General features: G+C 41.1%; 3 protein-coding genes across 3 annotated transcripts; 2 read left to right on the top strand and 1 right to left on the bottom strand.

The window, feature by feature from the left end:
* Positions 1 to 2,402: 2,402 nt before the first annotated feature.
* Positions 2,403 to 4,232, bottom strand: LOC130408863 (uncharacterized). The gene is made up of 2 exons (XM_056732327.1): positions 3,647 to 4,232; positions 2,403 to 3,508 (listed from the first exon to the last, which is right to left on the bottom strand). Exons 1-2 carry the CDS (start codon positions 3,974 to 3,976, stop codon positions 2,849 to 2,851), a joined length of 990 nt encoding a protein of 329 aa, XP_056588305.1. The 5' UTR covers positions 3,977 to 4,232; the 3' UTR covers positions 2,403 to 2,848.
* A 5,579-nt stretch (positions 4,233 to 9,811) lies between these two features.
* LOC130408994 (tubulin alpha-1A chain) lies at positions 9,812 to 12,317 on the top strand. The gene is made up of 4 exons (XM_056732547.1): positions 9,812 to 9,917; positions 10,677 to 10,899; positions 10,988 to 11,136; positions 11,238 to 12,317. Exons 1-4 carry the CDS (start codon positions 9,915 to 9,917, stop codon positions 12,216 to 12,218), a joined length of 1,356 nt encoding a protein of 451 aa, XP_056588525.1. The 5' UTR covers positions 9,812 to 9,914; the 3' UTR covers positions 12,219 to 12,317.
* A 1,164-nt stretch (positions 12,318 to 13,481) lies between these two features.
* LOC130408995 (tubulin alpha-1C chain) lies at positions 13,482 to 17,254 on the top strand. Its single transcript, XM_056732548.1, has 4 exons — positions 13,482 to 13,641; positions 14,908 to 15,130; positions 15,213 to 15,361; positions 15,453 to 17,254. The coding sequence occupies exons 1-4, from the start codon at positions 13,639 to 13,641 to the stop codon at positions 16,425 to 16,427; spliced, it is 1,350 nt and encodes a 449-aa protein (XP_056588526.1). The 5' UTR covers positions 13,482 to 13,638; the 3' UTR covers positions 16,428 to 17,254.
* Positions 17,255 to 17,341: the final 87 nt, after the last annotated feature.

Raw genomic sequence — 17,341 nt, 5'->3', positions numbered from 1 at the left:
CTCTCTATCTCTCTCACACTCTCTCTATCACTCTCTATCTATCACTCTCTCTCTCTCGCTCTCTCTCTATTTCTCTCACACTCTCTCTATCACTCTCTATCTATCACTCTCTCTCTATCGCTCTCTCTCTATCTCTCTCACACTCTCTCTATCACTCTCTATCTATCACTCTCTCTCTCTCGCTCTCTCTCTATCTCTCTCACACTCTCTCTATCTCTCTCTCTCTCTCTCTCTCTCTCTATCTCTCTCGCACTCTCTCTATCGCTCTCTCTCTATCGCTCTCTCGCTCTCTCTCTATTTCTCTCACACTCTCTCTATCACTCTCTATCTATCACTCTCTCTCTATCGCTCTCTCTCTATCTCTCTCACACTCTCTCTATCACTCTCTATCTATCACTCTCTCTCTCTCGCTCTCTCTCTATTTCTCTCACACTCTCTCTATCGCTCTCTCTCTATTTCTCTCACACTCTCTCTATCACTCTCTATCTATCACTCTCTCTCTCTCGCTCTCTCTCTATTTCTCTCACACTCTCTCTATCTCTCTCTCTCTATTTCTCTCACACTCTCTCTATCACTCTCTATCTATCACTCTCTCTCTATCGCTCTCTCTCTATTTCTCTCACACTCTCTCTATCACTCTCTATCTATCACTCTCTCTCTCTCGCTCTCTCTCTATTTCTCTCACACTCTCTCTATCGCTCTCTCTCTATTTCTCTCACACTCTCTCTATCACTCTCTATCTATCACTCTCTCTCTCTCGCTCTCTCTCTATTTCTCTCACACTCTCTCTATCGCTCTCTCTCTATTTCTCTCACACTCTCTCTATCACTCTCTATCTATCACTCTCTCTCTCTCGCTCTCTCTCTATTTCTCTCACACTCTCTCTATCGCTCTCTCTCTATTTCTCTCACACTCTCTCTATCACTCTCTATCTATCACTCTCTCTCTCTCGCTCTCTCTCTATTTCTCTCACACTCTCTCTATCACTCTCTATCTATCACTCTCTCTCTCTCGCTCTCTCTCTATTTCTCTCACACTCTCTCTATCACTCTCTATCTATCACTCTCTCTCTATCGCTCTCTCTCTATCTCTCTCACACTCTCTCTATCTCTCTCTCGCTCTCTCTCACTCTCTCTATAGCTCTTTCTATCGCTCTATCTCTCTCTCTCTCTTTCTCTGTCTCTCTCTCTTATTTTGGGCCGATGTCTCGTGAACAGAATTCTCTCTCTCGCACTCTCTCTATAGCTCTCTCTATCGCTCTATCTCTCTCTTTCTCTGTCTCTCTCTTTCTCTGTCTCTTTCTCTTATTTTGGGCCGATGTCACGTGAACAGAACTCTCTCTCTCTAGCTTTCTCTATTGCTCTTTTTTTCTCTCCCTCTCTCTCTCTCTCTCTCTCTCTCACTCTGTTCTGAAGTGTGTCTGTCTGGACCACTGCAGGGGATTCTCAAATCTGCAATTTTGAGAAAAGGATAGGTGAGACAGAGCTGTGTGCATCAGTGAGCAAACGTTGAACAGAAACTGCCGGACCTAATTAATAGCTTTCGGCTAAATGCAGTCGTCAGCAAATACAGTCTAGCTCCAGAGAAAGAGTGCCGCTGGGTGATTAAAACAGGATTACAGTTGCATCCCTTTCGACCAATTTTAACATAGGCTAGTGTTTCCTTGTCTCTACCTTTATAAGTGCAGATAAATAATGTAATGACTACTCTTTGGAACCCTCTAAGGGAAATTTAGTGGTGCGAAGGTAAACATGAAGGTAATTTCAAGATCATTTTATTCTCTTTTTCTTCCTTTAACATGTAATAAGCTACATACATTGACATGTGCATACAGTTATGTTTTGACTTGACATTGTTTCATCTTGTCCCATAGCTGGTGTTTTTAAGGCCTGACTTATTGGCGATATTGATTTTTAGTCCTTGATTAAATGAGTTGTGCACTGCAGTAAACAGAATCTGAGACATTTCCATTCATGCTAAAATGTAATTTAATGCAGTGCAAAATGTAAAATACAAGTAAAACAACGGAAAATTCCTTTATGTTATAGATTTTCATATTACAGTTTTTCTCAATTGTTTACACACATTTTCTGAAAGCATGCCTCATATTCTCAGAACTCTACACACAAATCCAAAAAAACACACACAATGGGCAAAACCCCTCAGTTCTCCAGCAAAATGAAACTTTACATTCAAAACAATCTTATTTCTTCTCAAAATGGGATTTTGTTTTCAAATGACACACACAAACCATCATTTGTATAGACATTAATAAGAACCAGCTGAACACTGATGTGCTCAATGTAAAACACTATGATGAATGTAAAATACTTACAGTTTTTCTCAATTGTTTACACACATTTTCTGAAAGCATGCCTCATATTCTCAGAACTCTACACACAAATCCAAAAAAACACACACAATGGGCAAAACCCCTCAGTTCTCCAGCAAAATGAAACTTTACATTCAAAACAATCTTATTTCTTCTCAAAATGGGATTTTGTTTTCAAATGACACACACAAACCATCATTTGTATAGACATTAATAAGAACCAGCTGAACACTGATGTGCTCAATGTAAAACACTATGATGAATGTAAAATACTTAATTGAATTAGGCCTTTTTTGGTTCAGTGTTACACTTACTACACAGAGTACAAACATGAGTGTGTTGTAAAATATTTGAGAATATTGTTTTTTACTGTAAATTTTATTTTATTTTTCTCGCAAAAACAATGTACACAGTGTACATCCCATTCCCAACCAACACAAAGTTGCACATACACTACATACAAAACAACAGAAGAATTTACTGTATACAGTTACAGTAAAAAACAAACAAAAAAAACTATGCTGCATCCTCTCTTCTGTTGCGGTCTGGCCACAGCACCTCATCCACATCACAAGCAATGTTTTCCCTGGCCAAGCAGCGGGGGAAATATCGCCTAGCATGGCGATTCCAGCCATGGAAAGCATCAGCTGCTATATCTCCACATGCGTCCTCCATTGCTTGGAGAAGAGGTATACGCGTTTGTGGATTTCGGTCATACACTTTCCATCTCCAGGCAGAAAAAAATTCCTCAATAGGATTGAGGAATGGAGAATATGGAGGGAGATAAGCAACTAAAAAGCGTGGGTGGGCAGTGAACCAGTTACGAACCAGAGCAGCCCTGTGGAAACTTACGTTGTCCCAAATAACAACGTACCTGAGCTGCTCTGGGCCATCTACCTGATCTGGTGGAATGAGTGTGTTGTGTAGGGTGTCAAGGAATGTGATCAGATGGGCGGTGTTGTAGGGGCCAAGGGTAGCATGGTGATGGATGACGCCGTGGTGGGTAATCGCTGCACACATTGTGATGTTCCCTCCGCGCTGGCCAGGGACTTCAACAATGGCACGCTGGCCGATGATATTCCTTCCCCTCTTTCGTCTTTTTGTGAGGTTGAACCCAACCTCATCAATGAAGATGAACTGGTGCTCCACTGCAGCCACCTCTAGCTCAAGGACTCTCTGAAACACACATGACAATTTCAGAAATAGACACGGAGTGGTCAATATTGTGAAGCACAATCATTATGATTACAATATTGAAATATGTATAATTTACTGTATACAGTGTTGAGAGTATGCATCAATTGTGGGACTCACTTGCACATAGTTATATCGCAATTCTTTGACTCTCTCTGAATTGCGTTCAAATGGCACTCTGTAGACCTGCTTCATCCTGAGATGATTTCTGCGCAAGGCACGGTCAAGTGTTGATAAGCTTACCCTATCAATATTTTGAAACATGTCATTGTTTTCTATTATTTTTCTTTGTATTTGCCGTAATGTTATGGCGTTGTTTTCTAGGACCATGTTTATGATTTCAGTTTCCTGTTCAGGAGACAGAACACGTTCCCGACCACCTTGTGTTGGTAATCTTTCAGTTCTGCCAAACAAATAGTAAAATACTGTAAATACAATGTAGGTATACATTTCCTAAATACTTAAAACATAATTTGCAGAATTTTTACAGTCCTACAGAACAGTACTCATTGAGTACTGTATTGATTTGCAGTACTGCAATTTTCTAGTGAGAGTAGATTTCTTACCTATTCTCATTTCGGAAAGTCCGGATGATGGATGCTACAGTGAACCTGCTCAAATGTGGCTGTACTCTTTGCCCAGCCTCCCTCATTGTTAGACCATGGTTGACCACATGATCAACCAAAGTGGCTCGGATCTCATCAGAGATTACAGTCCTTGGCCTTCCTCGTCCTCCTCGTCCTCCCCGTCCTCGTCCTCTAACTCTCACTCCTCTGGCTCTGCCTCTGTTTCCAATGTTGGCATCCATTGCTCCAAAACAGAAGAGCTCACCTGTTGCCTTTTTATGCTAAAGCTCTGATTGCTAATTGTAAAACTGTGTGACGGGTGTTTGCCCTTGTGATGAGTCAGTGTGCATATTTGAATGGCAGTGTGTTCCTTGTGAAAACAAGATATTTTCTGCATGAAAATTGTGCCAAAAGCAGAGAATTGTGTGTAGTGTTTTGAAAAAAGTGTTTTATAGAACTGCAATTTGAGTGTAAAGCAGGAACTGTGCTTGTAGTTTAGCAGAATTGGTTCAGGGGGTTGGTGAATGAGTTACATGTTGTGGTCATTGTGTCTGAAGTACCAGAATTTGTGTGTAAACAATTGAGAAAAACTGTAATTGAATTAGGCCTTTTTTGGTTCAGTGTTACACTTACTACACAGAGTACAAACATGAGTGTGTTGTAAAATATTTGAGAATATTGTTTTTTACTGTAAATTTTATTTTATTTTTCTCGCAAAAACAATGTACACAGTGTACATCCCATTCCCAACCAACACAAAGTTGCACATACACTACATACAAAACAACAGAAGAATTTACTGTATACAGTTACAGTAAAAAACAAACAAAAAAAACTATGCTGCATCCTCTCTTCTGTTGCGGTCTGGCCACAGCACCTCATCCACATCACAAGCAATGTTTTCCCTGGCCAAGCAGCGGGGGAAATATCGCCTAGCATGGCGATTCCAGCCATGGAAAGCATCAGCTGCTATATCTCCACATGCGTCCTCCATTGCTTGGAGAAGAGGTATACGCGTTTGTGGATTTCGGTCATACACTTTCCATCTCCAGGCAGAAAAAAATTCCTCAATAGGATTGAGGAATGGAGAATATGGAGGGAGATAAGCAACTAAAAAGCGTGGGTGGGCAGTGAACCAGTTACGAACCAGAGCAGCCCTGTGGAAACTTACGTTGTCCCAAATAACAACGTACCTGAGCTGCTCTGGGCCATCTACCTGATCTGGTGGAATGAGTGTGTTGTGTAGGGTGTCAAGGAATGTGATCAGATGGGCGGTGTTGTAGGGGCCAAGGGTAGCATGGTGATGAATTACGCCGTGGTGGGTAATCGCTGCACACATTGTGATGTTCCCTCCGCGCTGGCCAGGGACTTCAACAATGGCACGCTGGCCGATGATATTCCTTCCCCTCTTTCGTCTTTTTGTGAGGTTGAACCCAACCTCATCAATGAAGATGAACTGGTGCTCCACTGCAGCCACCTCGACCTCAAGGACTCTCTGAAACACACATGACAATTTCAGAAATAGACACGGAGTGGTCAATATTGTGAAGCACAATCATTATGATTACAATATTGAAATATGTATAATTTACTGTATACAGTGTTGAGAGTATGCATCAATTGTGGGACTCACTTGCACATAGTTATATCGCAATTCTTTGACTCTCTCTGAATGGCACTCTGTAGACCTGCTTCATCCTGAGATGATTTCTGCGCAAGGCACGGTCAAGTGTTGATAAGCTTACCCTATCAATATTTTGAAACATGTCCATCCATCCATCCATTTTCTACCGCTTTATCCGAACTACCTCGGGTCACGGGGAGCCTGCGCCTATCTCAGGAGTCATCGGGCATCAAGACAGGATACACCCTGGATGGAGTGCCAACCCATCGCAGGGCACACACACTCACTCATTCACTCACGCACTCACACCCTACGGACAATTTTTCCAGAGATGCCAATCAACCTACCATGCATGTCTTTGGACCAGGGGAGGAAACCGGAGTACCCGGAGGAAACCCCCGAGGCACGGGGAGAACATGCAAACTCCACACACACAAGTCGGAAGCGGGAATCGAACCCCCAACTCTGGAGGTGTGAGGCGAACGTGCTAACCACTAAGCCACCGTGCCCCCCCTTTGAAACATGTCATTGTTTTCTATTATTTTTCTTTGTATTTGCCGTAATGTTATGGCGTTGTTTTCTAGGACCATGTTTATGATTTCAGTTTCCTGTTCAGGAGACAGAACACGTTCCCGACCACCTTGTGTTGGTAATCTTTCAGTTCTGCCAAACAAATAGTAAAATACTGTAAATACAATGTAGGTATACATTTCCTAAATACTTAAAACATAATTTGCAGAATTTTTACAGTCCTACAGAACAGTACTCATTGAGTACTGTATTGATTTGCAGTACTGCAATTTTCTAGTGAGAGTAGATTTCTTACCTATTCTCATTTCGGAAAGTCCGGATGATGGATGCTACAGTGTACCTGCTCAAATGTGGCTGTACTCTTTGCCCAGCCTCCCTCATTGTTAGACCATGGTTGACCACATGATCAACCAAAGTGGCTCAGATCTCATCAGAGATTACAGTCCTTGGCCTTCCTCGTCCTCCTCGGCATCCCCGTCCTCGTCCTCCCCGTACTCCTCCTCTAACTCTCACTCCTCTGGCTCTGCCTCTGTTTCCAATGTTGGCATCCATTGCTCCAAAACAGAAGAGCTCACCTGTTGCCTTTTTATGCTAAAGCTCTGATTGCTAATTGTAAAACTGTGTGACGGGTGTTTGCCCTTGTGATGAGTCAGTGTGCATATTTGAATGGCAGTGTGTTCCTTGTGAAAACAAGATATTTTCTGCATGAAAATTGTGCCAAAAGCAGAGAATTGTGTGTAGTGTTTTGAAAAAAGTGTTTTATAGAACTGCAATTTGAGTGTAAAGCAGGAACTGTGCTTGTAGTTTAGCAGAATTGGTTCAGGGGGTTGGTGAATGAGTTACATGTTGTGGTCATTGTGTCTGAAGTACCAGAATTTGTGTGTAAACAATTGAGAAAAACTGTATTAGAGTGTGATTGACATTAAGTCTGCAACATAACAGGGCCAAATGTATAAGGGCATTAATACCAGTTTATTACATTTAACAAAACAATAAATACAATAAATTAATATAAACAATAATAAATGTTTCTTAAAGCAGTCATGTTATTCGCGCCAAAAGAGTCATTCTATCTAAAAGCGAATGCTCATCCAGACCTGCCTGAACGCCTCGTGTAACCACACCACCACAAATCTACATCAGTCGGTGGTCTGATTTGACTAAATTCAATTGAAGAGGAACCTGATGTTCCAAATATGGTCAGAGGCGTTACATTTCCCTCACACCCTTGCAGTATTAGACCAATCACTACTCACTGGTTAACTGGCCAATCAGAACACACCTCCCTTTTCAGAGAGGCGGGGCAAAGAGGAGATACAAACATGAAAGGTATGTGGAATATACAGTTTTTGAACCTTAAATCGTGTAAACACATTGCTTCACATCTAAAACAAACCATAATAATCCTTTTAGCCTTGTGATATGAATGAGCTACAGTGCATGGAAGGGCAGAAATATCATTCACAATATAAAATAAGTTCTGTGTGCCCTGCAGTCTTATTGTTTTCTCTTCTGTTGATGTTGTCAATGGGAGAATGGGAGGGACAGTGAGAATGGTGCAGTGGTATTTGCCCAAGCTGTGATAAATCTATTCATTACAAAATCAAAAAATCAATTAATGGTAAATCCTTTATTGTCACTCAACCATATACACAGGTGCAACAGTAGGTGAAAAACTTGGGTGCAGTTCCAACCAACATGGCAGTAAGACAGACATTTTTTTACATATTTACACAGTAAACATTTCTGTACAAATTTTACACCAGAACACTACAAATGACACGTAATATACATAATAATCATACACAGCAGCAAATGTACACAATGTGGGTAGTGTACACAGGATAATGACACAAAATTTACAAATAACTAAATAAATAGCAGCGAATGTACACACAATGTGCGTAGTGTACAGTGATTGATATATATTGTGTATTACAGTAAGACAATGTATAAAGTATGATATTATAAATGTAAAAGTATAAATGTAATTTATTCATTGTAATATACCCAGTAAATACCAAATGTATTTTGGAAGTGTTGTAGTCTTTTGTTTTAGAAAGGATCTGTGTTTTAAAAGGTAATCAGTGAAGAATTTGATATGTTAAATTGTTTGTTAGAATCCTGCATAACAGCACTGAATAGCTTTCTAAAATATTTATTCTATACGTAAACATAACTCATATTATATGTGCTTGCTTGTCATTTAATATGAAACAAAGCAATTAATCATGGAGAAACATACATCCCCAAGTCAGAATTGTCTTTCAAAGGCTACATCATGGTATTGTGACTCAGAGACTAAAAATAATGTTTCATGTTATAAATTAAAAAGTTCAAAAGTTATTAAAAAAATCAAGAAAAAAAAATGTATGGTATTTCAATCTCACATTCTTTCATGTACTTTTATGTTCTGATAAATGTGACCTATTGTACAGAGTTTATTCATCAACAAAATATACATGGAAAAAATGATTTTAGGGGGCATGTAGCCTAACATTGATTTTATCACAGTTTATATCAATGTTAAATGTTATATATGTACTAAATACCCATGCATACTGCCATATGTCTTGGACCCTACAAGCAATGTAAAACCAACCTGAGTCACAGCTCTGTTGACAATTATATCTATGAGATATGCTAGATGACCGAATGTACTTGGATAACAGATGGAGGAGAGGGAGTTAAAAGAAGTCCTCCTCTTATTCCCTGATGGGGCAGCTGCATCCTCCCCCTGAGTTCTGCTATTCATCCTGGGTCACGTGATCTATAGATAATGGCAGTTAATGTGGATTTGTGTATTATCTCCAGGATACTGGTTTACAACTCCATTATTCATCACCTAGCAACGGACGGAACCTGGAAGGAGGACTTGGGGGTTTGGTGTCCGTTATTCCCTGGTCCATATTCCTCACATCAGTGCTGGGCCTGTCAACCCAAAGGCCTACATTTATAACCGAACATTAGAATGAAATTATGATTGGTAATGATTTTAGCACAAAGGTACAAATGTCAAAAACTGGAAAAGAATATAAGACGAATAAGATCCTCATTTACCTCAGGCTAAACTCTTAGGATGGGCAGAAGGTATCAAAGAGAACAGATGGAGAATGGGTTGATCAAGATACACAAAGATGCAGGTGCATAACCGCTTTTCTGTAATGCTTTTTTGTATCCAAAACAGTTCGTAAAATTGTATGATATAATATGCCATTTTTATGGCAGGGTTAATGATAACAATAAATGCTTAGGTAAAATAACATTGGCAAAGATATAATTTTCTGTCAGATGTTAAAAAAAACATTAATGTAGTAGCTGCTGTTGAACAACATATATAATTCCCGAATAAACATCTTGAATGAAAATCACCGCAAAGCGTGATTCTGTGTATCTGTGTAACTGGGTGAGGTTTTGGGAGGCGGCTGACCCGCCCTGATCTTCCTCACAGCCAATCAAAAGGCTCCCGGTTTTCCGTACTAGTCAGATCTTCCCACATTTGACCAATAAAATGTGGGAGACGCAGTCGCCAGGGCAACGCGCATATATAAAGTGATGTCAGACCACCATTACGTTATTCTTCTTACATCGACCCCTCGTTGTCGAACTGTAAGATTTCACCGCGAAGACATTTCTCTCACCCGGCCCATCTAAATAACCAGTTACAATGGTAAGCCGAATCTCAATCTAAACGGTATTTATTTATACAGATCACCATTTTTATCCGACTTATAAGTGTGGAATATTCATTGTCGCTTCGGGTGGTCAAAAAATGAAATATTGAAAAAATAATATTTCTGTGTATATTCATCATTTTAAATGCCCCTCTGCAATCCATAATAACTCAGATGTGACGTGTTTGAAATGGCATCAGTGGCATGAGATGATTCACGACGCGTAAAATTGTGAACATCTTAACTAATGTAAGTAGATAATTGAAGGTGTTCGTCGTTTTTAACCCAAGAAGGTTTTAGAGATGTGATGCACGAAGGCGCGAGACATTAAAGGGACCGCATAGATATCTGGGTGTAACCGAGTCCGCGCAGTCCGGTGCAGTGTCACATTGAATCATCGAAAAAATGAGATCCGGCGCCTCCCAGAGGACGTGTTCATTTTCTGCGTCAGTTTTATCACGTCAAATTCATTTAAAATCGGAAGAACAGTGAAATATCTAGAAGTCGCATCTTATTTCAGGGCTGTGGGTGACGCTGTTAAATATTCATGGTGCTGGTGTAGGCTGCATCCCTAATGCAACTGATGCACAGTACCAGTCAGTAAACCGGCTTCTGTGGGTCGCTTGTGGGTGTTATGTGATCACTTCCTCTGTCACAATATCTCACTGCAATGCACTTAGGCGAAATTAAATGGAACTCCAGTGGAAAGACTTGCTGGAACAACCATTGAATGTTGTGTGAATTTTTCTCCACAGCGTGAGTGCATCTCTATCCACGTAGGTCAGGCTGGTGTCCAGATCGGCAATGCATGCTGGGAGCTCTATTGTCTTGAGCACGGCATTCAGCCGGATGGGCAGATGCCCAGCGACAAGACCATCGGTGGAGGAGATGATTCTTTCAACACATTCTTCAGTGAGACGGGAGCAGGAAAGCACGTCCCCAGGGCTGTGTTTGTAGATCTGGAGCCCACTGTCATCGGTGAGAGGATTTTCCTCAAATCTTATCATTTAAGATTCTATCACTCAAATAAATGTTTTTAACATTTGTTAATGATTCATGTGTACAGATGAGGTTCGCTCTGGAACTTACCGTCAGCTGTTCCACCCCGAGCAGCTCATCACAGGAAAGGAAGATGCTGCTAACAACTACGCTCGTGGTCACTACACCATCGGCAAAGAAATCATTGATCTGGTTCTGGACAGGATTCGCAAACTGGTAGGTAGCAGTACAGCAGCACCCACACTCAATAAAAACGATCTATAATAAATACTATTATATCTATTGGAATATAGATATAATTTATGTTTCTTTTGCAGGCTGACCAGTGCACAGGCCTTCAGGGGTTCTTGGTTTTCCACAGCTTTGGTGGTGGAACCGGTTCCGGCTTCACCTCTCTGCTGATGGAGCGTCTGTCTGTTGACTATGGCAAGAAGTCCAAGCTTGAGTTCTCCATCTACCCCGCCCCACAAGTCTCTACTGCTGTGGTAGAGCCCTACAACTCCATTCTGACCACACACACCACCCTAGAACACTCTGACTGTGCCTTCATGGTAGACAATGAGGCCATTTACGATATCTGCCGTAGGAACCTCGACATCGAGCGTCCTAGTTACACCAACCTCAACAGGCTCATCGGACAGATCGTGTCCTCCATCACAGCCTCTCTCAGGTTTGATGGTGCCCTCAATGTCGATCTAACTGAGTTCCAGACCAACTTGGTGCCGTACCCTCGTATCCACTTCCCATTGGCTACATATGCCCCAGTGATCTCAGCAGAGAAGGCTTACCACGAGCAGCTCTCTGTGTCTGAAATTACCAACGCTTGCTTCGAGCCGGCCAATCAGATGGTGAAATGTGACCCACGTCACGGCAAGTACATGGCTTGCTGTCTGCTGTACCGTGGTGACGTGGTGCCCAAAGATGTGAACGCTGCAATCGCCACCATCAAGACCAAGCGCACCATCCAGTTTGTGGACTGGTGCCCCACTGGTTTCAAAGTGGGTATCAACTACCAGCCCCCCACTGTTGTACCGGGTGGTGACCTGGCCAAGGTTCAGAGGGCCGTGTGCATGCTGAGCAACACCACAGCTATCGCTGAGGCCTGGGCCCGTCTGGATCATAAGTTTGATCTGATGTATGCCAAGCGTGCCTTTGTGCACTGGTATGTGGGTGAGGGTATGGAGGAGGGAGAGTTCTCAGAGGCCAGAGAGGACATGGCCGCCCTGGAGAAAGATTATGAGGAGGTTGGTGTTGATTCTGTTGAGGGCGAAGGAGAGGAGGAGGGAGAGGAATATTAAATTTTTTAGTTTGAAATCATGATTTGAGGAGGTCAAAAAGTGAAAGCCACAAAAAATAATGGCATGGTTACATCTCTGAAAAAAATAAATCTCCTTTTTAAACTAACAAATTTGTGTCAATTTTTTAATTGTTGTATTTGTATATATATCTACACACACACACAACAATATATACTCCATCGTGTTACCCGCGGGCACCTGGTGGCCCGCATGAATTCTATATTCTATACATCGTCATGAAATGTTATTATTAGCACGTTTTAAGCTTCAATATATTCGAGTGCAAAAATATGTGAAGAAAACTCAATTTGATCCAATGAGCTGAAAAACGAGGATCACATATTTAAAGTTTGAAAGTATTTTATCAACAAGTAGCCCTCTAGATGATTTTATCTCTTCAGGTGACCCTCGTTTACAAAAAGGTTGGAGATCCCTGATCTAGGTTGTACTTAATGTTTCATTTTGCCTGTATAAACAATGTTGTTATAAACACCAGAAAAATTAAAGGACAGATGTTTTATAAACCAACCATCATTTTATAACAATTAGTCTTAAAAATAAAATGACATTTTAAGCATTCTTATAGAAAATGACAACCATATGAAAGCATTAATAATGAAAGTTACGATGATGATTCTGTGTAAAACAGATAAGATCTCTACAGATACATTTTCATCTGAACAATATAGTCTTTGTAAGCGCGTGGTACATAAATATAACATTTCATGCAAATGTTATGAAAGAAGCGTTATGTTTCCCTCTTCACAAGAAAACTGTAGGGGTGGCACATACCTTATTCATTTATGAAGATTAAAACCATTTACAGGCTGTTACAGTGTTCTCACACAAAATGTGTAAGTAATGACATCAATGCTTTTAAAAATATATTTTTTGTAACTAAATAATATAAAGACTTGCCTAACAGGTACTGTACAATTAAAGTATTTTAAGAGAACGGTTAAAAAGATTGCTAAATGCTTGTAATTGTTAAGTGCATCACACCCAACATTATACACATTAAAGACAAAAAATACTTTTATTTGCTCGTAAAAGAACAACAAAAGAACATCATTATCTTCATTTTAATGATAGTTAAACTGTCTTATGATTAATAACCGTTTTCACTCAGCTTCGTCACTCCTCTTACAATCTTCACGAATGAGGTTATCTTTCAAAAGGCGGAATCTGCCAATGGGGCGGGGCCAAATCTCAAATAGACCAATAGACGTGCGACGGAAAGCAAAACGTCTCCTCACGCGCTCCGCCTAGTGACGACAGACTGGAACGGTACAAATACTCCCACCCCACATTTTTGGGTACTTCTTTCTCTCATCCGACTCATAACAGTCAACCTGTGAGAGTATTTATAACAGAAAACCTATTCAATCTTCTTCCTTGAGCCAATACTCCTATCTCGAACATGGTAAGAAATCTTTCTTCGTTGTGTAACGTTCGCCTTTTAAAAGTGATGTCATGAGCTTTCGTTAATAATTCAAAAATTCTGTGGTAACATGAAGTTATTTGTCTTTGAACTGCTTTTTAAGTTCCGTATTTTACCAGTTTTTAATTACTATAAGTGATCTGTTGTTTTTGTACGTTTATATATAAAACAGCTTTATGTCATTCTATTCAGTTGTCTAGACACTGTAACTCGTGACTTGACTTTTATCCTTATTTTCACAAAGCACTACTTTTACGAGTTTTACCGGTTAAACGTTTCAGGGGGAAAAAATGTTTTTCTTCTAATATTTAAAAGGAAATTTAGAAGAAGCTTGTGGAAAATTTCCCGTTTTCTGCCTCTATCTAAAAATAAAGATAAATCGCAAACGTCGATCGTGAAGAGGATGTGCAACTGTACACATATCCTCCTTTGTTCCAACGATAATGCGAAGTCACTTCTCTATCGTGATGCGCGAGAAGTGGGTCCGGCACCGGAAGTGAGTCAGGCGCACGTGGGGTCGGGTTAAACTTAATGAAATTCTTGCGCTGTTGTGTCATTCGGGTTAAGTGGGTTTCCTCGTGACTAAGCTTGAGTCTTTTCAGTTTGTCCATTAGTGTCCCGTCTAAAGCTGTGAAATGTTTTTTGTACCAATTGAGGTTTGGATTATCTGTTGAACTTGGCTGTGATGCCCCCTACCCAACCTCCTTATTTTAAGACGTATGTCATCACTTTTTTGTTCGGACTGGTATTAAAATATTTCACAGTGTACCTCACAAAACCTGTCAAGAACACGTCTTGTTATGTTTCATCTTAACTTATAACGAGAAATTAGCTTTAAGTAGTAATTGAGGATCTTATTTTAATGACAGATAACATCATGTAACACTGCCTGTGTGCTCCTGGTTTAACAATTCAATGCATCAGTGAAGCAACAGAATAGAGGCGCGCCCCTCCCTTTGAAATAAGGCCTGATCTGTATCATCAGCTGTTTGTGTGGTCAGGGGTTTTGCATCTGCAGCAGTTTCTGATTTGCATCAAAGGCATTTTTCCTTAAACAAAAGGTTTGTATGATAAAATAAATGTTCACAATGACATGCACTTCAAAGAGCCTGTTGGTAACTTTGTAGAGCCTAAACATTTGCACAAAGAAGACATTGGTCATCATTGTGTGAATACAGTAACTATAGTATTAATCTCTTTCTAGTGCGAGTGCTTTTTGATTTAAAGCTGTGCCCTTTTTCTCCACAGCGTGAGTGTATCTCAGTCCACGTAGGTCAGGCTGGTGTACAGATCGGCAATGCATGCTGGGAGCTCTATTGTCTTGAGCACGGCATTCAGCCGGATGGGCAGATGCCCAGCGACAAGACCATCGGTAGAGGAGATGATTCTTTCAACACATTCTTCAGTGAGACGGGAGCAGGAAAGCACGTCCCCAGGGCTGTGTTTGTAGATCTGGAGCCCACCGTCATCGGTGAGAGGAGGAAACTTCATTTTCTATCATTTCTATCACTCATGTCAGGTTTTTAACATTTGTTAATGATCCATGTGTACAGATGAGGTACGTACTGGAACTTACCGTCAGCTGTTCCACCCCGAGCAGCTCATCACAGGAAAGGAAGATGCTGCTAACAACTACGCTCGTGGTCACTACACCATCGGCAAAGAGCTCATTGATCTTGTTTTAGACAGGATTCGCAAATTGGTATGTTTAAAAAAAACAAAAGAATATTATGATTTAACATGCAATTGTGTGTAGATGAATTAAATTATTTTCTTTAAATATCGTCCTTCAGGCTGACCAGTGTACAGGCCTTCAGGGGTTCTTGGTCTTCCACAGCTTTGGTGGTGGAACCGGTTCCGGCTTCACCTCTCTGCTGATGGAGCGTCTGTCTGTTGACTATGGCAAGAAGTCCAAGCTTGAGTTCTCCATCTACCCCGCCCCTCAAGTCTCTACTGCTGTGGTAGAGCCCTACAACGCCATTCTGACCACACACACCACCCTAGAACACTCTGACTGTGCCTTCATGGTAGACAATGAGGCCATTTACGATATCTGCCGTAGGAACCTCGACATCGAGCGTCCTAGTTACACCAACCTCAACAGGTTGATCAGTCAGATCGTGTCCTCCATCACAGCCTCTCTCAGGTTTGATGGTGCCCTCAATGTCGATCTAACTGAGTTCCAGACCAACTTGGTGCCCTACCCTCGTATCCACTTCCCATTGGCTACATATGCCCCAGTGATCTCAGCAGAGAAGGCTTACCACGAGCAGCTCACTGTGGCTGAAATCACCAACGCTTGCTTCGAGCCGGCCAATCAGATGGTGAAATGTGACCCACGTCACGGCAAGTACATGGCTTGCTGTCTGCTGTACCGTGGTGACGTGGTGCCCAAAGATGTGAACGCTGCAATCGCCAATATTAAGACCAAGCGCACCATCCAGTTTGTGGACTGGTGCCCCACTGGTTTCAAAGTGGGTATCAACTACCAGCCCCCCACTGTTGTACCGGGTGGTGACCTGGCCAAGGTGCAGAGGGCCGTGTGCATGCTGAGCAACACCACAGCTATCGCTGAGGCCTGGGCCCGTCTGGATCATAAGTTTGATCTGATGTATGCCAAGCGTGCCTTTGTGCACTGGTATGTGGGTGAGGGTATGGAGGAGGGAGAGTTCTCAGAGGCCAGAGAGGACATGGCCGCCCTGGAGAAAGATTATGAGGAGGTTGGTGCTGATAGTGTGGAAGGGGAGGATGAGGGGGAAGAGTATTAGGTTTTCTTCTTTTGTTTCTAAATGTTTCTTGTCCGTCATTTTTGTATGTTCTTTACTTTCCTTTGAGTTCTGAACTTCAGTAAAAGGTCAATTCCACTTATATGCTAATAAATTAAGCTTGTAAAGTGTCTAGTTGTCATTACTTTGGTTTTAGGAGAATTATCACTATAATATGACTTCTCAAGCCAAACTTTGGCCAACTTGTTCAAGTGTATTTAATTGAAACACATGGCTTTTATTCAATTTATTCAATGTTTGTTGTTCCCTTATTGTTTCTAGGCTCACTAGTCTATCCTAGAAATATAATTTCATTAACTGTTTAAAATAGTTAAGCTTGGAAATGCCCCACATCACAGTTCAGTTTGGTCTGTTTTGAAGTGTTTCATGCAGGGGGCAGTGTTGCAGTGTAGATGTCAGTTCTCATCCAATCTCTTGTGTAGGCTGTCTGTTGCTCATAACATTATTTAATACTTCTGTCTTGGCAAAAGAGCACTACATCCAAGTGAATGTTCCAGGGTAAGAGACATGAAGAGTGACCGGTTCACCACCCTAATCTAAAATTGGTCTTGGCATTCAGACCCTGTCAGGGGAGGATACGTCAAAGTGGTGGACAGGTGAAGTTTAAATATATTTTCTTTGTTCTCCCTTGTTTGCCGTTCCTTGGATGTAAGAAGATACAACGTTGACGGAAGTCAAGTCTCAAGGGTTTGAGCGGTCAGAAGGAAAAACTGCAGAAAATTCAGAGATGCACTGTAACAATGTTAAGTTGTAATAAAGAGAAAAGTCTAGAAAATGACAGCTTTGCAGATTAAAAACATTTATTTGAATTTGATGTTTGAAGTGAAATGGTTATTGCAAATATGATTGTGCGTCTACAATTCTCTTTTGTCTTTATACATGAGATTTTTGTCAGG

Source organism: Triplophysa dalaica, chromosome 20, assembly GCF_015846415.1.
Source record: "Triplophysa dalaica isolate WHDGS20190420 chromosome 20, ASM1584641v1, whole genome shotgun sequence".
NCBI classification, from domain to species: Eukaryota; Metazoa; Chordata; class Actinopteri; order Cypriniformes; family Nemacheilidae; genus Triplophysa; species Triplophysa dalaica.
This window is presented reverse-complemented; position numbering and strand designations above follow the sequence as displayed.